General features: G+C 41.1%; 1 protein-coding gene across 1 annotated transcript in view; it reads left to right on the forward strand.

Moving 5' to 3' along the window:
• LOC133482364 (calsyntenin-2-like) overlaps nucleotides 1–22,657 on the forward strand; it is a 269,784-nt gene that overhangs the window by 152,166 nt on the left and 94,961 nt on the right. Inside the window, exons 4-5 of the mRNA XM_061782425.1 lie at nucleotides 5,480–5,688; nucleotides 14,820–14,969. Of these exons, the coding sequence (XP_061638409.1) occupies nucleotides 5,480–5,688; nucleotides 14,820–14,969 (359 nt within the window). The remainder of the gene's footprint in view (nucleotides 1–5,479; nucleotides 5,689–14,819; nucleotides 14,970–22,657) is intronic.

Raw genomic sequence — 22,657 nt, forward strand, 5'->3', positions numbered from 1 at the left:
GTTTCTTAGTGAACCAATGCTTTCTTTTTTGTAATTGAATTTAATCTCGAATTTTCAGTTTAAAGAACGGTAAAACAGGCATTTGAGGCTGATAACCAACATGCCAGCAGTTCCTAAAGACTAATCCAGTGTATGTTGCGTAATATTTTATGTTAATGTTTGTTCAATGGGTATGTTCAAAGACTTTTTCAAGCTGAATGATAAACATTTTCTGTGCCTGACTTTAATGTTCGGCCGGCACGATGAACGACTGGTTAGCACATCTGCCTTATAGTTCTGGGGACCGAGTGTGGAGTTTGCATGTTCTCCCCGTGCTTGCATGGGTTTTCTCCGGGCACTCCTGTTTCCTCCCACATCCCAAAAACATGCATGGTAGGTTGATTGAAGACTCTAAATTGCCCATAGGTGTGAATGTGTTTGTTTCTATGTGCCCTGCGATTGGCTGGCGTCCAGTTCGGGTGTACCCCGCCTCCCACCCAAAGATAGCTGGGATAGGCTCCAGCAGCACGCGACCCTAGTGAGGATAAGAAGATGGATGGACTTCAATGTTCACTTTCAAGTACAAAAAAGAACAACAATAATTTTCTCCCTGTTTTATTAGTTGCAAAATCCAGTGTGACATCTTACCTCATATAGTGAGACTATTTACCCGATGGTGGGGCAACATGTCACATGTTCACACTCTCTATTTGATTTCTTATAACTCTGCACTGACTGAAAATGTGAAAATGAGATGAATATACAAAATATATACGTGATACTTTGGTCTTTCATCTGGTACACATTTTTTTTTCTTTTAGGATGTATTGATTCCAAGAAATATGAGTGTAAAAAGTGTGACAACAAGCCCCTGTCTCCCCTATATATACAGTAGATAGATGGATGGATAGATAGAGATACAGTATATGCTTTACTATTAGGGACCCTCCAAAGTAATAGACATTTTTTAAGTGTTTACTAAATGCAATAGTACCTCAACTTCAGTTTTTGGAGTGTTGTTTAAGAAAAAAAGACCATAGTAACGAGGTACAGTTACCATAACCATTCCGTTTATTGGACAGGCAATGTGACCCTAATCCATGGCCTTTCTCGGAAATTATATTTCAGTTGGAGCCCTCTCATCATCTTTTGTAGTCTCATGTCCCTTTATAGCGAATGTGGAGCTTTTTCCTCAGCAAATTAGGACAATTTGGCAGGAACAAACATAAGTTGTGCGTGGCACATTTTTAACCACAGAGAAGGTAAAAAAAGATTTTGGTGAAATATACATTCTAATCCTGCAATATTGTTCAACCAAATAATTACAAAACATTTTGGGACAGGTCTAACCAAAAAGCAGTGTCAGCATTGCTCTAATAAGTCAAGAGTCTATTTCCCAAAAATTAAAGTGACAAATAAAACATTTAAATACAAAAGTGCAAAAATTGTTGGAAGTAAAAGTTCAACGAAACTGGTAGGAACAAAACTATGGGGCAAGGCGAAAACAAACAAAAGAACCCAAACTAAAAGAGAAGACAAGGAAAAAACAGGGCATACCATGATGGGAACAGGGAGCAAAAACTCACAGAACAACTTGCAGAAACATTTCCAGCAAGGGATAAATCATATTCAGGAGCAAGACAGGATGGAAACGACAATCGACTCATACAGAGGAACAAAAAGAACGATCTGGCATCCTCCTGGTTTGGGAGCAGAGCTTGATTGTGAGCTGATTACAAAGAGCTCCCAAGTGGGTGCCTTCTTGCTCACCCTGCCCAGCGCCACCAAAGAGAAAGAAAGAAAAAAAAAAAAACGAAACAAAACAACAAAAAACAAAAAACACAGGTAAAAGCCGACTGACAGAAACACTAAAAGAAAAGTCAGACAGAACATGACAATAAAAAAAAAGAATGTATAAAATAGGGCATGGTGGACGACTGGTTAGAGCATCAGCCTCACAGTTCTGAGGACCAGGGTTCAATCCCCGGCCCCGCCTGTGTGGAGTTTGCATGTTCTCCCCGTGCCTGCGTGGGTTTTCTCCGGGCACTCCGGTTTCCTCCCACATCCCCAAAAACATGCATTAATTGGAGACACTAAATTGCCCGTAGGCATGACTGTGAGTGCGAATGGTTGTTTGTTTCTATGTGCCCTGCGATTGGCTGGTAACCAGTTATGGGTGTATCCCGCCTCCTGCCCGATGATAGCTGGGATAGGCTCCAGAACGCCCGCCACCCTAGTGAGGAGAAGCGGCTCAGAAAATGGATGGATGGATATATGAAATAGTAAAGAATGAATAAGGACCAATGTTCTCTGGAAACTATTGGTTGAGTATTTAGTCCACTGAAATAGTGCGACATACCAAGGGCTTGTATTGTCACATTTTTGTCATACAAATATTAAACCCCTTTTCTAAATAAAGTGGAACAATTGCAAAGAGCAGTGCGGACCATGTTTTTTGAAATTTACCAAAATATATAAAAAAAAGTCTTTGACTAAAAGAGTTTTGTATTCAAGCAGGCAGCTTTGTGCAAAAGGTTTCAACATCTTTCCCATCAATCTTTGGAGAGTTTTTGTGATGGTGGTCCTTTTTCTGTCACATATTCACTTTGCTCAAATTATACAAGAGATCAGCAACAGAGAAGAAACAATGAACAGTTTGAAGAAAAAGTTCGCAGAGGACCAAAGGATGAGTTCAAATTTCCATCAATTCTGTCTTCTTTCTTGTTCTGCTTGCCAGTTGTCTGCTGCTCTACTTCTCCTTCCTTTTGTACGTCTTTCTGGCTGGATACAGCTGTCTGAGTATGTCGTCCTTCATCGCTGTCTCTGTCATACGTAGTTGCCAACACATAAATATTTCACGACCACCTCTATGATAACAAATGAATTGTTCCTTCTTCCCGTGTATATAAATCTCTCACGGTGTGGCGGACAAGAATCTTTGTTGCATTTCCCCTCTTAAAATATAATGATAAACTTTGAAAGTTTGCGTCTGAGTTCAAAGCTTATAAACATTTTTTCAGTGACACTCGGAAAGAATTCTCACCGACATCTAATGACAATTTTGGCGGAAAGGCTTTGTGCATATAGTAGCTATCCTGGACTCACGCTAGCTGTACACGTGCATTTACACTTACACGATACCCAATAAGCCATGAGGGGCCAATGCATTCTCAACTGGGTTAGGGCGTGTCAGCAAATGTGGATAATATAAATGTAGATTTTGCTCTGAATAAGTTCTATATGCTCACGTACACAAGCAGCTATAATTAAAGCCATCATTGGCGACACTTGCAGGCCTATCCATCTGGGAGAGAGGCTAATTACCTCACCTGATAATTAGGTGAGTGGCAACACTGGAGACATGCACACACAGACATACCCTCCCACACACTTTCAAGGTAGGATTATTGTAAAGCTTTTGTAGTTAACTACAAAACAACAACAGTAAACAGTCAACATTTAAAATGCGGTCAGAAAAAGCCTGTGAATGTTATACGATGAACACTAACAGTATGACTACATTATGTCTTATACCATTTTATAGTACAGATGCCTGTACTAACACATCATTAATATTAGTCTGGATTAGAGGTGCTGCCCAACCGGATGATACTGTAATTAATGCAGGGTATTAAGTATTTGTTTCTTGTATACTGTATTGTTACTTGTTTTGGTTGAATATGGTCCTTGTTTTTCATGTAACTCCTTTTTACTCCTTTTACTTTTGAGAGTACTTTTTCAACAACTGCTGTTATTAAAGTGCTCAATAAATCTATTTAATTGAGCGCAATCAATCAATTTGATTGATTTATTGATTTCTTGATAGGCTGCGCTCTTTGTCCAGGGTTATGTCACATTCAGCTCCTAATAGACAAAACGTGTACAGTATGTGATCGATGGTCAACTAGGTAATTAGTTTTATTATTGTTTTATTGCCTTTCAGAAAAAAATATTTTTTGGGATGGTTGTAGAAGTAAGCCAAAAGCGGTGTCATTTTAGCATAAACTGTCACGATAAATGTATAAGACTAAGGAACTCAGCCTGTGCAAAACTGTCGTGAACACATTTAATTTAGCATAGAATCTTAACATGACGCTAATTGAAATAAAACCTCATTCTGTCAAAACCTGTTAGTCAAAGTGATAATTATTTTGAAACTATAATATATCTCAAGCATGTTTATCTTCAGCCAACACAATATAATATAAAGATAAGGTCTTTGTGTTTTAATCATAAATATGCACCTCCAGAAAGTGAACCATCTGTGCTGTTCTGCTTCTTATTAGATGGAAAAAGTGACATTAATTTCATTGTCAGATTCAAACAGCATATTGCAGTATATCAGCAGACGTTTGGAAATGTTAAACGGTGGGAATAAGGACAAAGTAAGTGCACAAAAGTAAATGCTTCTACCCTCGCTTCCTGCATAAGGATTAGGAAATGAGTTGTGTGCTCAAACACAATCTGAGTAAAGTTGCTTTTTTTTAACAGGAACTGTAAATATGGCAAAAGAAATAAATATGTACGTGTCACACTAAATTGAATTGAATGCTCATGAAAACAGTTGAAAAGATCACTCACATTCACACTGACGGGCAATTTAGAGTTGTCAATTAACCTACCATGCATGTTTTTGGGAAGTGGGAGGAAACTGGACAAAGCCCACACATGCACAGGGAGAACATGCAAACTCCACACAGGCGGGGCCAGGATTGAACCCCGGACCTCAGAACTGTGAGGCAGATGCTCTAACCAGTCGACCACCGTGCCGCGGTTATTATTCACTGTTAACTAAAGATAGTGCATGTGTGTACAACTGCCAGCATTTCTTTGTTGACCTTTATTATAGTTGCTCATATTTTGTTGATGTATTTATAACTTATGACAGTTACTTTACTTGCACTACCTCCATGATGATCCCACAAACCACATAGTCAATGCAGCTCTTTGTTACGAGAAACATCATTCTTAAACTCCAAAGTAGATCATTCTTGTTCTTGGCTTACAACCATCTGTTGCTCTTTTAACAATTCCAACAATGGATTTTCTAGTTAGCCGTTTTCTGCTGGCTCTGACTCCTAAAAGAAATGTTCTATGGAATGATATTTTTTGTTGTTGCTGTTTTATGGTCATACTTTTATACATTGTTCTCATAAGAGCACTTGCTACACAAGCCATCAGAGCCCAACGCTTCCATTATTTGGCACAATTATTGAGCACAAGGCTAAAAGAGGGTCACAAGTAAGCCCAAATACTAATTTGAATAAATGTTGCTGTTTTTTGTTTTTTTTTAGTTTATTTTTTGACTGCTTTTGGCTCTGAACAAAGTGAAGAAATAATAATCCACCAATGGTGAGACAAAACCAAAACATTTATTATTATTATTATTTTTTGACATATGGTATTTTGCACAAAGGATAACATACCATACTGTATTTCTAAGTAGACAGCTCATCCATGCATATGAGTAATTTCCATTTCCTACACCTGTTGTGTGCAGGGCAGTGGTCCATATTCAAGTCAACGATGTTAACGAGTTTGCTCCAGTGTTCCGGGAGCCCGAGTACCAAGCTGCAGTGACAGAGGGCAAGATTTATGACAGCATCCTACAAGTGGAAGCCACTGATCAGGACTGTTCACCTCAATACAGCCAGATCTGTAACTACCAGATCACTACAATTAACACACCCTTTGCTATAGACCGCAATGGTAAGTAGTTGACAGAAACAGCGCATCCACATCTTTTGTTTTATCACTTTGATATTCATTAGGTGATGACAGAATGTGTTTTATGTGTGTATGCATTTTTTTCCATGGAAGAAAATATTTTACATGCACCTGATAATTTGAACTTCCTAATAAAGGGGACATGCATGCCGCACCATACCATACAAACAATAGTTTTTGTGACACACCACAGAGGACACCTTCAGAAAGCAAGCGCCATAAGTGCTTGTTCGGATGAGTTTTGTGTAAGAGGACTTAAATACATTTTTCAAAGTGGGATGCCTCATAAATACTCTTCTCAATGAGTGTGCCAAATTCTCAAAGACAGTCAAAGTTAAAATCTTGTAAGACTTCCGCTGATGACTGGAAGTTGTTATCAACTGCAATTGGAAGCCAAAGTTGTAGTTGTTGTCATTGTTACTTCTTTTGGGGTAATGGTCAGGTGTACCAATATTGCTGTGGTTACACTATGTTGTCCATTTTGGACAGTTTTGACAGTGTCTTGACAATTTAGGCATACTAAATAGCATGGTTATACAAGGCTCAAATTAAGCGACCTTGTATCGCTATTTGAGAGTCAAAATTAGCATTTTGCACATTGAAAAGCAAAACTGCGAGTCACAGCTTGTTCGTGATGCTCGACGGATGCACGGCCGTGACAATGTGATTTGTGGTCACCGAAAAGACAGAAGTGAAGTGAAGCTCAGTTGCTGGCATAGGAAGGGTGAAGCTGAATTGATAAGAAAAATGCATGCGCAAAAAGAAAATGGCATAAGTCCGGTAGCATTTCATAGAGAAACGGAAGGCGAGCATCCCTGACATGTAAGGTTGTAACACGGACCTTTCTCTCTGCCGAACACACCGAGTATGACGGCTGAACACACGAGCCCTCATATGTTGGGGGATAAATATATGGTGTGTTCAGCCGTCATACTCGGCGTCTTTGTTTATCATTATCACCATATTTGGCAACAGATTTAGTGTCACCGCTGCCGTCATTCATGTTTGCATCGCAGCTGGTGAGTGCCCAAGGTGCATTCAGAGACTGCTTAAATGGGAGTGTTCTTTGGTTCTGTTGTAATACAGTACATACCTGTTGTAAAAATGTATTACTAGGAAAATGATTTGTATCAGATTAATTCAATTAAAACACTGTATGATCACCGTGTCATAAAATGGAATTTATTTTTTGCAATATAAGAACAGATCAGATAAAATATTTTGTTAATAGTCAGCCAATAGTCACAATCGTATCAGATTCACTCAGCTTGGTTGCAATATTGCCGCAGTTGTTTCCATATGAAGTTATGTACTTTTTTGTAATGACATGACCCTTTATTGCAAAAGTGTATATTTCTCGAAACCCCGGAGTTCAGAGACCCAACAGGCTGACATGCTTCTGCTCTACACTCAGACATGATTTGGCTTTTGTATGTGTTTTTTGCACACGCAAGAACAGTGGTGGGCAAACTACGACCCGCGGGCCACATCCGGCCCGTAGATCATTTCAGTCCGGCCCACCAAATATCCAAGATTCAGTCACACAAGACCCTGAAACAGAGCCACCGGAGCTGCAGATGGAACTGATGTGATACTGTCTTAAAAGAGAAGTTCAATTCTCAAACGGGATGAGTTTTATGCTTCATTAAGAGCAGACACATTTCCAAAATACGGAAGATGGCACAGAGGTGGTGTTTGGCTCTACATATGTGTGTAAACAAACTTTTAGTGTGATGAACACCAACAAAACATCCTACACAGATGTGTTCTGAGAATTGCGAGAACAAAACTAATACCAGTCTTTGATGCACTGGCAAAAAAAGGTGATCAACAAAACAACACTGTTCCCATTAAAAGTAAATCTAAGTATTAACACTACAATGCCTTTTTTTAAAAATAAAATATATATATATATATATCCATCCATCCATCCATTTTCTGAGCCGCTTCTCCTCACTAGGGTCGCGGGCGTGCTGGAGCCTATCCCAGCTGTCATCGGGCAGGAGGCGGGGTACACCCTGAACTGGTTGCCAGTTCACATAGGAACATAGCACATAGGAACAAACAACCATTCGCACTCACAGTCATGCCTACGGGCATGACTGTGTCTCCAATTCATGCATGTTTTTGGGATGTGGGAGGAAACCGGAGTGCCCGGAGAAAACCCACGCAGGCACGGGGAGAACATGCAAACTCCACACAGGCGGGGCCGGGGATTGAACCCGGGTCCCCAGAACTGTGAGGCTGACGCTCTAACCAGTCGTCCACCGTGCCGCATATATATATATATGTAAGCATTTGGTCCTGGCTTGGCCCGCGTGTCAAATTTTAAAAGTCAATGTGGCCCCTGAGCCAAAAGGTTTGCCCACCCCTGCGCCAGAATGTGTGTACATATAGTATGTAGTTAGTACTCACAAATACCATCAACATTACATCTCTGCATTGTGTAAAAGAAATACTGAATACCGGTATTATCACGACCGATACATGACACATATAAGGCACAGCCGTATCGCTTACTTGCCGTACAACGTAATTTGTATGTCGTGCACAATGACCGTGCAGCCACTGCACTTCCAACTTCCATTTTGTACGTTCTCCCAGCAATACATTCTTAATATTAGATTATTAAAATATATTAACATATTATGGACCACAATATAGTTAAGATTAAATTAATGAAATCTGTCGCAAATACGCCCTATGGCACAGTTGTCAACGGCAACCCCCAAGAGCTGATAAACTTTGCATTCCTGCTTCCTTTCAGCTGGCCTGGTTTCATAACACAGAAAACCTGGTTTATATCATCTGAAGCCATAAACTGTTTGCAACTCTTCTCATGAATTGTGCAGCATGATTGGGGCAAGGAAGTGATTGATGACTGTTGAACAATGGAACACCATCACCCTATAGTGGAGGTTAGAGACACTGCCTGTGGACAATAAAAATGAAATTGAAGAAATCCCACGTTTGTAAAAAACAAAACAAACCTTCAATAATATTCTAAGTGCATGTCTTGATCTATGTGTCATTAGTGTGGCAGTTTTATAGGTCTGGCTATGAGACTTTGAGACTGTTCCTCTTGATTTGAAGCCAAACAGTATGAAATGATGTTGTATTGTAAGTAGTTGATTTGCCAAGACTAAAGTTTAAACAGTCATTTTATATGCTTGATCAATGTGTGAGACAGTTTCAAAGTTGGGAATCGTTTTTTTTTAATATGCTGAGTTTCAACCCGTACTTAGGGCGCGGTTCACGCAGATAGAACAAAATGTATCATGGAAACCCAAGTCGATGTGTGCGGTCTTTCCCCCTCGCCTCAGTTGGCACAAAAAGCCTCAACATCCCTTCTGCCCGCTCTCTGACGTTCTCTCTGCTCCTGGCTAACATCTCTCCAGTTATGGAGCTTGGCTTCGGGCAACCCCTTTCCCCTTCGTTCCCCCTTTTCCTTTTGTTGTGTTGTGTTACCATGTTGTGTTGTGCGACCCCGGATCACGACGGCAACGCTGTCTGAAGCCTGCCATCCGGCTTCGATCTGTTTTCCCAGCCTTGATCTGTACATGGGGCCCCCAGGAAGTCACTCTTGGCATTCTTAACAGTCACACCCACAATTGAGAGGAAGAGCAGGGCCCGCAACAAGTTCAAATGGCAGGAAAAGTTACGAGCGCACCCCAACGGCACAACTTTCTTTTTGCATCTCATTTGTTTTTACTTTTCGTGCATCTTCTTCTTAAACTAAACTTGCCTCCACTCCTCCTGAGACAACTGAGAAAGACCAGACCCTTTGATCTATAATCGTGAGTAAAACATTGCAGTGATTACTACAAAGTACAAATTGGTGCACAGTAATTTGGGGGTAGGTTCCCACGAATCCCAACTTTACTCTCCCACACTATGATTCAACTCATTTCACACTCACATTACGAGTGCAGTCATTCACTCTATATCTTGTTCTTGGTGTTGTATGTTTGTAATTTTTTGTAGTGAAGTCCCTCTGCATTTTCCCCCAAACTCCCCTGTGGTTGTCATTACATTTTTCTCTAAAATTCCACTTCAAAACTGTGTACTGTGTGTTTCAGTCCAAAACAGTTCACCGCTGAAATCGAAAAATTTTATTTGTATTAATGTAGCAAGCCTTCTAAAGTATCGAGATTGATAGAGGTTTTTCGTCCCTTTTCCCAAAATTTCCGAATCTAAAAAGAGATGTGGTGTCCTATATGAGACAAAGCTAGTTTGATTGTAACCTTTGACGTACGTCGAATTACACCGGAAGTAAATGCAGGCGTTTACTTCCCGATTTCTTCTTTTCCAAATTAATTAGACTTTTATCAAAACCAATATATGCTACAAATAATAAAAACAAACAAAAAAACATAGCAACAAAGATGTTCTCTTGTCACATGAAGTTTTTGAATACAAGATGAGACAGCTACATATATCCATTTTCTGAGCCGCTTCTCCTCACTAGGGTCGCGGGCGTGCTGGAGCCTATCCCAGCTGTCATCAGGCAGGAGGCGGGGTACACCCTGAACTGGTTGCCAGCCATTCGCAGGGCACATAGGAACAAACAACCATTCGCACTCACAGTCATGCCTACGGGCAATTTAGAGTCTCCAATTCATGCATGTTTTTGGGATGTGGGAGGAAACCGGAGTGCCCGGAGAAAACCCACGCAGGCACGGGGAGAACATGCAAACTCCACACAGGCGGGGCCGGGGATTGAACCCGGGTCCTCAGAACTGTGAGGCTGACGCTCTAACCAGTCGACCACCGTGCCGCCACTAATCCTGTAGCATTCTAAAAATAGTAGAGTTAACCAGGTAACTCTGAAGGATCACGTGATCGCATATGGGCATCTTAGTGAACTGCCAATAAATTCTTACACATAATACTGTAGTTCATACAGTTAAAAAGAAAGTTTGGGGTATTTTATGAGGGCTGTCTATTTTCCAGTGGAATGGAGAAGCAAAAGTACAGTACACTTCTTAGGTGATTTATGACATACATACTGAATTGCTCAGCACTAAGCAGAACCTCTTCTTAGAATATATCATGCTTAGTCTAGTACTTATGTATTTGTGTATTTATTTGTTGCATGTCATCACTGCCAAGTTTTGCTGTCTTGTGGTGTGTGGTGGTGCAAATAAAATGTCTGAATGTTCGAGTCATGGGCCAAACTCAGCTTTTAATGATGCTCTCCATTTCAAGAGGTCTTGCTCATCCACTGACTGCTGAGGATCGACTCTTTAAGAGCTCTTGAACTCAAAAGCACTTGAGTGGAAAAAAAAAAGGATGGAAGGTGAGCCAGGGTGGTAGGAGTAAGTGCCAAAGAAATCAGGATTGACCTTTAGCAGAGAATGAATATGAATAGGTCTGAAAAATGCCCTGTAGTTCTTTTCTTTCATTGTATAGGTTCCAAAACAAGTCAAATAATTTATTCTTCTGAAGCGTGGCGTGGCACGTTTGTTGCACAATTCCATATGGGAAAGAGCGGATAGGAACAGGCAAGAAGCTTAAAATCTAGAAGGTGATTGGACAAACATTCCATCTGTCCCATCCCTTTGTGGCTATCCATCCATGCATCCATTTTCTACCGCTTATCCGAGGCCGGGTCACGGGGGCAGTAGCTTTAGTAGGGAGGCCCAGACTTCCCTCTCCCCAGCCACTTCATCCAGCTCTTCCAGGGGAATCCCGAGGCGTTCCCAGGCCAGCCGAAGGATGTAGTGTCTCTAGCGTGTCCTGGGTCATTCCCGAGGTCTCCTCCCGGTGGGACGTGCCTGGAACACCTCACCAGGGAGGCATCCGGGAGGCATCCGAATCAGATACCCCAGCCACCTCATCTGGCTCCTCTCGATGTGCAGGAGCAGCGGCTCTACTCTGAGATCCTCCCGGGTGACCGAGCTTTTCACCCTATCTCTAAGGGAGAGCCCGGACACCCTCCGGAGGAAACTCATTTCGGCTGCTTGTATCCGGGATCTTGTTCTTTTAGTCACAAGCTGTGGGTCATGACCGAAAGAACAAGATCCCGGTGAGGGTAGGAACGTAGATCGACTGCTAAATTGAGAGCTTTGCCTTTCGGCTTAGCTCCTTCTTTACCATTACCTTAGTGGCTAATAAGATCAAAAAGTAGAGAAGTGCCGTAATTTCTTGTGTATAATGCGCACCCATGTATAATACGCACCCCCAAAGTTGACCTCAAAATTCTACGTATGTATAATGCATTTTTACAATGCATGATTTTGCTTCTACCCATATGATCAAAAGATGAATTATTATCTGTATTTTGTTAGTTTTTCAAAGAATTATTTTGAAGTTAAACACTTTATTTGAACATGTAATCCTTATTTTTAATTTACTGGCTCTTATTTTGACATTCAGAGCCCTACTTTTATTTAGTAAATTAGAAAAGACACAGTTGTACTCATATGTTTGATTACCCAGGCAGAATTAGTAAGATGGGTACAATTCTTGAAAGAAAACATGAAGGACCAGGTGAAACACATTTAAATTTATTTTGCATTTTTTTATCAATCCTCATCCACAAATCCATCAAAGTCCTCATCAAGTTCTCCATCAAACATGCCGGGTTCCCTCTCGTCATTGTCGGAGTCACTCTCATTGCCGGGGGACTGTTCAGCAATGATGCCGGCGTTTTCCTGCTTCCTCCACTTGCGAACCATGGATTCGTTGATCTTGAATTCTCTCGCGGCTGCTCGATTCCCATGTTCCTCCACGTAACTGATAGCTTGCAGTTTAAACTGTGCTTCATAAGAGTGTCTCTTCGTAGGTGCCTTTTTCTGGGGTCCTTAGCCAAACCGATGTTGTTTTGCACATTGCACATACCAGAACTATATACCTACTGGGGGCGTGCCTTTAGCGACCTCTTTCAAGCGCACCCTTCCCCCTTTAACGTCCGCATGCTGTATACATTCACGTCCTCCTTTCCTCTATATAAGCAGCGTGTCAGCAGGAAATGCTCCCAGTCAGTCAAGCTGAGCGCTCATCAAAGTCACGCAACAAAATTTACAGATTTTGGAACTCAGTGCACACATAAGGCGGCGCGTCCGTTTTGGAGAAAACTTTTAAGTGTGCCTTATGGTCGAGAAAATACGGTAGTCAAAGTTTTAGCACAATCACCTCCCACTGGTGATACCAACTCACTGATTGTCTGACTTGATTGTCTGATTGACTAGCGATGTTCAAAGAAATATGTTGGTGTCTATCAGGGGAAGCCCCTCCTTTTCTCCAGTTACACATGGTACAAATGAAGCGAATTCATGCTCTGTGTTTACACAACTCCCGCGATCAAACTCGCACTAGTAATGCAAGGCGAAAGTTCACTTTGCATCCGGTGTGAACGCAAAGGGTCCGTCGTGGTGATGTGAAGGCACAAGCAGGGGGACCCAAACTCAGGGAAGACGGCAAGGACTGCAGGAGTTCAGGGGACTTTAAAAAAATTATATATTTACAAAAAGGAAAACAAAATGTACTGATGTAGGATCAAAAGTACAAAATAACAGAAAGTCTGAAAACCAAATGCTAGAGAAACAGGGATCGATTCATCACAACACAGACGAAGTGACACGCAACATAGGACACAAGACATACCGTATGACAGTGGTCAGAGACCGAGTGAAAGAAAAAAAATGAACTAAATACAAACGCACTGGCAAGACGAGTCACCCCTGGATTAAACGCAAGCAGATGGAGAGAACAGATTGGTTGATACAAGAGGAGCAGGCATGACAAGAACAGGTGGAGACAAAGATAAAGGACACACTGGAACACAAAACTCCAGATAATCCTAAAGACAAAAGGACATGAACTAAACCAGAGTAAATCCAGAAATCTGAAAAAAACACAGATCACGACTCAAATATGACTGCTTTTTGAAGTAGGTAATCAGATTACAGCTACTTTTTTTTAATATCATCATGCGTTACTACATTGAAAATAGAATGCACTTTGGCTTTGCTGAAGTGCGATTTTACATTTATTCCTAAATAAAAGGCACACAACATTACATTACATTGTACATTACGAAACAAAAGTGGACAGTTTAAAAATGGAGCCATAAGGCATTCAGGGAGGGATCACATGTCCTCCAACCAGGGAGTCAAGTGAAGTTTTCAATCTGTGGACAACTGACGTATACAAACAGTCAGTCAACAATGGAGGATTTGCCGATTTTGCAGCATAATTAAACATCATCTGGTCATCTAGGTCCATTTGTTCTAGCAGACACTGTTCCACGGTCGCCATTGTTGTTGCTTTGTTCCTTGCTGTTTTTTCTCACTTAGTTACTTTTGAAATCAACTAATCAGTAAAGTAACTAAGTTACTTTTTCAAGGTAACTGTGGCAACACTGTTGGTCAGTGTTTGCATGATTTATTGTGCGAGTGTGAAATAATTTTCTTCCCCCTGACAATCAACTTCTCTGGGGTGAGAAAACGAAAGCCAATAGCCTAAATAGATTTAATTACACACACAGTGCACTGACGTTTATTTGTAATCAATGTTATTTTGGTTAATAAGTTCAAACATTTCAGTTACAATGGGTTTTAGGATTGTGAATATGTCACTGATGGTGTAGTGGTACACTCGCCTGACTTTGGTGCAGGCAGCGTGGGTTCAGTTCCCACTCAGTGACGGTGTGAATGTGAGTGCGAATGGTTGTCCGTGTCTATATGTGCCCTACGACGGACTGGCGACCAGTTCAGGGTGTAGTCCGCCTTTCGCCCGAAGTCAGCTGAGATAGGCTCCAGCGTCCCGTGACCCTAACCAGGATAAGCGGTGTTGAAAATGGATGGATGGATTGTGAATAAGTAACCATGCCCTCATCACCCCATTTTGGTTTTCATCTAAAAAACTATTCACACCGAGCTTCTTCAATCTGGAAAATACCCCGTACGTATTTCCTGCCCAGCATTCATGTTTCTTTCCAAAGAAGATCATGTTTGCTATCTCCTCCTCACTATCTATATACTCTATGTCCTCATTCAAATCATGTTTGAATATGGCACTCTATGAATTCAAAATCAAATGTATTCTGGAAATCTGTAGACTACTGTACTGTATTTCTTAATTAATTTGTCCAACCTTCCTGTGACCAGGTAACATCCGAAACACAGAGAAGCTGAGCTATGACCATGAGCAGCAGTATGAGATCCAGGTGACGGCCTGGGACTGTGGCCAGAAGAGATCCTTGCACAGCGTTCTTGTTCGAATTGACATCAAGCCTGTCTGCAAACCCGGTTGGCAAGGTTAGCTGTTTTTACCTCTTGTTTGTATATGTTTGTGGTGAATAATTGTGGCCGTTTGTGCGTTCAGAATTGCAGATACCTTTGTTTGTTTGAGATAGTTGCCTTTGCGTGCAAGAGGGTTGTTTGTCTGTTTTCGAAGTATGGGAAGAAGGGTGGCCCAAAATATAAGAGCTGTTTGTGCTGTTTTTATCCTTGCAGAAACACAGATGTGATTATTTATATTATTGTGTGTGTGTGTGTGTCTGCATTGTCCTTGCTGAAGTAAGCTTGGTTCATTTTTCTCAGCTTCTAATCCCTTTGTTGTCTTCTATCATCCTATTTTTCCATGCCAGGCCTACAAAGCTTTTCTCTCTATTTCTCTGCCTAATTCCCTAAAGAATTGGCCTGTCAAGTTTCTCTTCTGTGATCAACAGCACTTTAGAAAGAGCACCCTGGCACAGTAAAGATGGCGCTCAGCACATGACAAATCTGTCATGACAGCCCTAACAAGAGTAATGCAAAGTGTCTGTTTTGGACTAAAAAGTACACAAAATAAGTGTAGATGCAATGGAATAGCAGAACGTGCAATGAGAGAGAGATGCTTTTGCAGCCATGTGCAATCTGTGTTCCTGTATCGCTGAGTGACTGATGTTTTTGATTTCTTGGTGTTAAGGCATTTATGGTCACACTGGATTCGATGTATACCAGTGGACAATGAGAGCCCTGGTACACACCTGGCTCTCTAATTCAGTTGTATAATCTGTTTTATCCAAACAAGTGGCAGCACATGATTTGGCATCTGGAGTGATTCAACAAAAATATCAGGGACTTCAAACATGATGGATAAAGATTAATTTATTTTGCATTGAGGAAAAAGAAAAATCTAGGAACATCTTTTTGGTTCACTCTGGCTCCTAATTGTTAACATAGGTGCATTTAGCTTTGCATGATAAGCTGCACAAGTCTATGCTGTTATTTAAAAAATATAATAAAAATAAATCAGGTCACAGAATCAAATAGTGATTTGCAAGAAGAAATAAACAATAAAGAAAACAGTAAATTGTTCCCGTCTTTGTTCTTTCTCAGCGTGAACATCGAATTGGTCCGTATCACAGTGACAGCACTGGGCACCATGCACTGATGAATGTATACACATTACAAACAAAGATAGTACAAATTGGAAATCGACTTCAGTGACTTCAGACATTCAGGAGAATCAGCAACAACTTGAAAAAAATTTGGATCACAATACATACACACCAAACATTTCTTTCCCACAAAACAATCAAACTTTCTCAATTAACATGAGAATGGGAGGGGTTGGATATGGGGTTACATGCTCAATGTCAACACGCAACATGTAGCGTCTTACAAACATGGATGCTAAAATAACACAGTAGGGTCTCACATGGGTATTCTTAATGACCTCTTGGTGCTGTCAACATCTTTCTTTGTGATTTTCTTTTCTTTTTTTTTTTTTTTTCAATTTTGGGATTTTTGGATACATACAAACTTAGATACAGTTTCCCTGAAAGGACATTTGTCCCTTTGAGCTATGGTTGGCAGGAGGGATAAATGGAGAGGGAGAAGTAAATGTCACCGCCACAGATCAGGGGATTTTTAATAGGCCTTGGGGCTGTTGTATTAGAGGAGACGTACCGCTAGCAGGATTCTGTCACAATGTCTGAGGGCCTCTTTTTCATTTTCATTTAATAACATGGGAGAATGAAGTTTCAATGTTAAATGTGAAATCACAATTGTAGACTGAGCCAAGCTGACCTTTTTTAACATTGCATATAATGCTTTTGGCCCTTCTTACCTTCAGCAACATAGATTTAAGGTGCTTGTTTGAATCTCAGGCTGTCATGGTCTGTGTTTTAGTTTAGATTATATTTATCTTTGTTTCATGTTTTCCTGTGTCCCACGTTGTCATGTGTTGCTCATTAGGTTTTCGTTTCCACCTCTTCTCGTCAGTCCAGTCCCTTGTATCCACCAGTCATCTTCCTCCAGCCACTTGTGTCTTGTCCAGGTGTTCGTCATTGCCTCTCTTTAGTTTGCTTGTATTTAGTTTCCCTGCTCTCTTTCAGGCGGCACGGTGGTCGACTGGTTTGAGCGTCTGCCTCACAGTTCTGAGGACCGGTGTTCAATCCCGGCCCCGCCTGTGTGGAGTTTGCATGTTCTCCCCGTGCCTGCTTGGGTTTTCTCCGGGTACTCCGGTTTCCTCCCACATCCCAGAAACATGCATGGTAGGTTAATTGACAACTCAAAATTGCCCGTAGGTGTGAATGTGAGTGTGAATGGTTGTTTGCTTGTATGTGCCCTGCGATTGGCTGGCGACCAGTTCAGGGTGTCCCCCGCCTCCTGCCCGATGATAGCTGGGATAGGCTCAAGCACGCCCGCGACCCTAGTGAGGAGAAGCGGCTCAGAAAATGGATGGATGGATGGATGCTCTCTTTCAGCCCTTGTTGGGTCATTGTCAATGTCGATTTGTCATCTGTTGGGGATGGAGAGACCGAGGCTTTTTGAAGTAATGTATAACTTTGAGACAATTGGCCTAAAATGATTGACTGCTTCGAACCATTTGACACACTTAAAAAGAGCAACATCTGTTGGCTTAACATGCATATTGCTTTTCAAAGGAACTGTTGACGGCGGCACGGTGGCCGCCTGGTTAGAGCGTCTGCCTCACAGTTCTGAGGTCCGGGGTTCAATCCCTGGCCCCGCCTGTGTGGAGTTTGCATGTTCTCCCCGTGCCTGCGTGGGTTTTCTCCGGGCACTCTGGTTTCCTCCCTCATCTCAAAAACATGCATGGTAGGTTAATTGACAACTCTAAATTGCCCGTAGGTGTGAATGTGAGTGCGAATGGTTGTTTGTTTATAGGTGCCCAGCGATTGACTGGCAACCAGTTCAGGGTGTCTCCTGCCCGATGATAGCTGGGATAGGCTCCAGCACGCCCGCGACCCTAGAGAGGAGAAGCGGCTCAGAAAATGGATGGAGTGATGGATGGAATTGTTGACAAAGCTTCTTTCATGGCTCTCATACGTCTCACCCTTACATATTATCAATAAAGACCTAGTTGTCTATCATTGTCATTTTGTTCTTCGGTAGAGTAATGCGACAGAGTGACTATTATGCATCCATCCATGTGTTTTATTATACTGACTGGACTTGATTAGGAAAGCCACACACCTGTCTATATAAGACATTACACCACAGTGCATTTCAGAGCAAATGAGAATCATGAGGTCAAAGGAACTGCCTGGAAAGCTCAGAAACAGAATTGTGGCAAGGCACAGATCTGGCCAAGGTTACAAAAAAAATAATCTGCTGCATTTAAAGTTCCTAAGAGCATAGTGGCCTCCATAATCCTTAAATGGAAAATGTTTGGGATGACCAGAACCCTTCCCCTGAGCAATCGGGGGAGAAGAGCCTTTGTGAGAGATGTAAAGAAGAACCTAAAGATCACTGTGGCTACGCTCCAGAGATGCAGTCAGGAGATGGGAGAAAGTTCTAGAAAGTCAACCATCACTGCAGCCCTCCACCAGTCGGGGCTTTATGGCAGAATGCCCAGACGGAAGCCTCTCCTCAGTGCTAAACACATGAAAGCCCACATGGAGTTTGCTAAAAAAAAAAACACCTGAAGGACTCCAAGATGGTGAGAAATAAGATTCTCTGGTCCGATGAGACCAAGATAGAAGTTTTTGGGCCTTAATTCTAAACGGTATGTATGGAGAAAACCAGGCACTGCTCATCACCTGTCCAATACAGTCCCAAGAAGTGAAGCATGGTGGTGGCAGCATCATGCTGTGGGGGTTTCAGCTGCAGTTACAAAACAATGACGCTAAGCACAGGAGTGGCTTCAAGAGTGGCTTCAGAACAACTCCATGACTGTTCTTGAATGGCCCAGCCAGACCCCTGGCTTAAACCTAATTGAGCATCTTTGGAGAGACCTGAAAATGGCTGTCCACCAATGTTCACCATCCAACCTGACAGAACTGGAGCGTTTATGCAAGGAGGAATGACAGAGGATCCCCAAATCCAATTGTGAAAAACTTGTTGCCTCATTCCCAAAAAGACTCATGGCTGTATTAGCTCAAAAGGAACGGAAAGGTTCTGAATACTTATGGCTGTGTGATATTTCAGTTTTTCTTTTTTAATAAATCTGCAAAAATTTCAAGAATTCCGTTTTTTATTTGTCAGTATGGGGTGCTGTGTGTACATTAATGAGGAAAAAATTTATTTAAATGATTTTAGCAAATGGCTGCAATATAACAAAAAAGTGAAAAATGTAAGGTGGTCTGAATACTTTCTGTACCCACTATCGGTCAAATTTTAGCCCCATATACACTCCCCTGAGCAGTTAGGCCAATGCCTTTATTTTACTGTAGACTGAAATTTGGTGTTTTGTTATCAATAATGCTATGACATAATTTGTGTGTCAGATCCAGATGTAAATCCCGATAAATAAAAGCTGTTGATCTTTTGTCTACTCTAATACTTTTGCAGGGGAGTGTATATGATATGGTGCAAAGCGCAGGGAAAATAAGCTGTCAAAGAAGGCATACTGTAAGTTAAGATATTATTATTATTATTATTGTTGTTGTTGTTGTTGTTGAAGAATTTCAGTCGATTTAAAATCATATTAGTCTTGTTTAACCAAATGTAATGTTCTCAGCACAGTATTTTGTCCACATCCGCCATGTTGACGGAGTCGGTCACAGATGGAGTTCGATTTTGACCCTTGCTCGTGTCTTTGAGCGTTTAGGAAAACGTTCATAAGGACCTCCCAGTGGAGAGCAAAGGCCCTGCGGCAGACATGCTGGGGGAGATTTCAGAGTGTATCCCAACAAGCTGTGGATTCCCCTTGGATATCCCCTGAGGAGAAAACGTGCCAAGTAGTCAATTTAGTCTTTTGCCATAATGAGTAGAATAGTGAAAAAGTAACAGAATTCCCAATATGAAATTCCTCAGTTCACAGCAAGTCATGTGCCTCGTACTTACACACCCAGGATTAAATATGTTTTTCACACACTCCTCAAAGGGAGCTGCAGCAAGTAACATGATACAAAACTGCTTAATTTAACCGCTGTCCCATCCAACAGTGAAAGGGTATTTAATAGACTTTATACTGATCTGATCGGCCTGATCGGTATCGGCCGATATTTAACATTTTATGTTGATCGGCTTTAATGTCATAATTCGCCAATCTGATCAATGACGTCATTGATTGGCTCCGCAAAAGACATTTACTCCACGTCACCATCGTGTACAGTATATTTGAATCCAAAAGCTAGTTTATTTTTAGCCTTGTCGCATGTCTTTTGACATAGTACTGTAACATAACTTTAAAGCTATCTTAAGCTCCCGCAGCCCAAATGTATCCACTTGTTGCACTGCAGACAAAGTTGCTGCGCTTGCTTGCTTGAAATAGGCCAAGGGCTCAAATCAACAACCGGCCTCTCACCTCATTAAATTTGTAATCCTTTGAAATAATCCCAGTTTTTAATAATGTACCTCGAATCTGATGACGTGTTTTGTTTTTGGTTACTGTAACCCAGTTATCTTTCTGTCACGTAATGCCGTTGTGTTCCGTTACTCCCCAAACCTGCCAGTTTACCCAAGACTAAACACAACTAGCAACAAATTTAGCTCACAAAATCTGTTACTATTATACATTGTTGTTTTCATGTGCTTCCATTGCATCTGATGACAGCTGTACAATCCTTTATCATGTATTATTTTGACCTTCCTTGTCATATGAACATAAGTGTAGGTAGGATATACAAATAACAGAAGGCGATTGAGAAACTACAGTACCTTGGGACTCGATTGATATTTTCATTCATGAAATGGAGAGTTTTTGCAAATCATGTTGATTGGGAAAAAAAAGTAAAAAAAACAATTTATTCAATTCATCATGACAAAGTTAACTGAGTACTTACTGCACCTGAAATATCCAGCATTTTGTGTATAAGTATTACATCAACACTTAATGCATAGTTCAAAACCTGCTTTGTACAATACAGATGTTTCAACATACCTCTTTATATTTCCTTAAAATATTTTTCTGGGTGGCACGGTGAGTGACTGGTTAGCACACCCGCTTCGCAGTTCTGAGGACCCGGGTTCAGATCCGGCCTCGCCTGTGTGGAGTTTGCATGTTCTCCCCGTACCTGCATGGGTTTTCTCCAGGTGCTCCGGTTTCCTCCCACGTCCCAAAAACATGCATGGTAGGTTAATTGAAGACCCTAATTTCCCCGTAGGTGTGAATGTGAGTACGAATGGTTGTTTGTTTATATGTGCCCTGCGATTGGCTGGCAACCAGTTCAGGGTGTAGCCCGCCTCCTGCCCTCAGTTAGCTGGGATAGGCTCCAGCATACCTGCGACCCTCGTGAGGATAAGCAGTACAGAAAATGGATAGACGGATGGATATTTTTCTGTTTTCATCTTTTTGCGTGATAGCCCTTTAACTGTCAACTGGGATCTATTTATTTTTATCAATAAATATTCATAATAATTGTGAGGAAAACAATGCAAAAAAAATAGACAAGGTCAAATACTTGTAAGAATTTACATAAAAACTGAACAATGTGCTCAATACAGAGAAGACACTCAAAAGGTGAGGGTTTGAGGTTCCTGCCCTTAATTTAAAAAATCAATTCATTATCTCTTGACAAAGGGTGTGGCAAATATGATGAGAGCAACGTCAGATGTGTTTACAATAAAAGAAATGATACAGTAACATTAAAGATATGAAAAGATAAACTGATGTCTGTACAAAGAGTCTATCTAGACTTGCGTTTCACTTTGGTGTGGTAAAGTACACAATTTTGCAATAAAATGCTCTTTACATGATTTCCAAATATTAAGAATACATTATTCCCAAGAAAACTTGAAACAGAAGTAAATAATTCCCTGACTAAAAAGTAACATCAAGCACATAAAAGTAGCACACGCACACACACACGCACACACACACGCACACAAAAGCTTCCATGATCACCTCCACATTGAAAAGTAGTATGTTCATCTGCATTCAGCCTCACAGGACTGTTTTCATGTCTGCCTTGCTTCCTCGCACTCTCATCTTTCTTTCATACACAGAAAAAGAAGAATTTTTGGGCCTGCTTTGTGAATTTTATGAAGTCTACTGTAGGCAAGAACCCAACTCAGTAGAAAGCAAAATACATCCTATTAAACCCATGCCGAGGTTCACTGCACATAATGGATATCATTGTATGACAGCATGTGGTAGACTCCACTGACCTCATTCAAACATATAATTATCTTATCAGTACTTTTTGTTCTTTAAGACATAATACAGGTCTCAGATCAATAATCATTTTAATTAAATATTGAACAGATAACATTCCTGTTACTGCCTTAAATTTTATGACTTTCTTTTGCCTTGCCCACAATCTCAGTACTGAGTGCTGACATGTTTTCTGTGGGATTTGTCATCTTGGAAAGTCAAATTCTGATGTGTTATTGTACCAAGAAGTAAATAGTGGTGTCACCTGTGCCCAGTAGCTAACCAGCCACTCCAATATCATAATAGCTCTGAACCATTGGTCAGTAAGTATTATCACAAAAGGGACAATGTGATACAGTAGGTCAGTAATTAATAGTTGGAAGGACATAATCATAAATACAAGTATATTTCAGGAAAATGAATATATACTGTAAAAGGCACATCTGCAGTCGGCAGA

Source organism: Phyllopteryx taeniolatus, chromosome 8 (assembly GCF_024500385.1).
Source record: "Phyllopteryx taeniolatus isolate TA_2022b chromosome 8, UOR_Ptae_1.2, whole genome shotgun sequence".
Taxonomy (NCBI): Eukaryota; Metazoa; Chordata; class Actinopteri; order Syngnathiformes; family Syngnathidae; genus Phyllopteryx; species Phyllopteryx taeniolatus.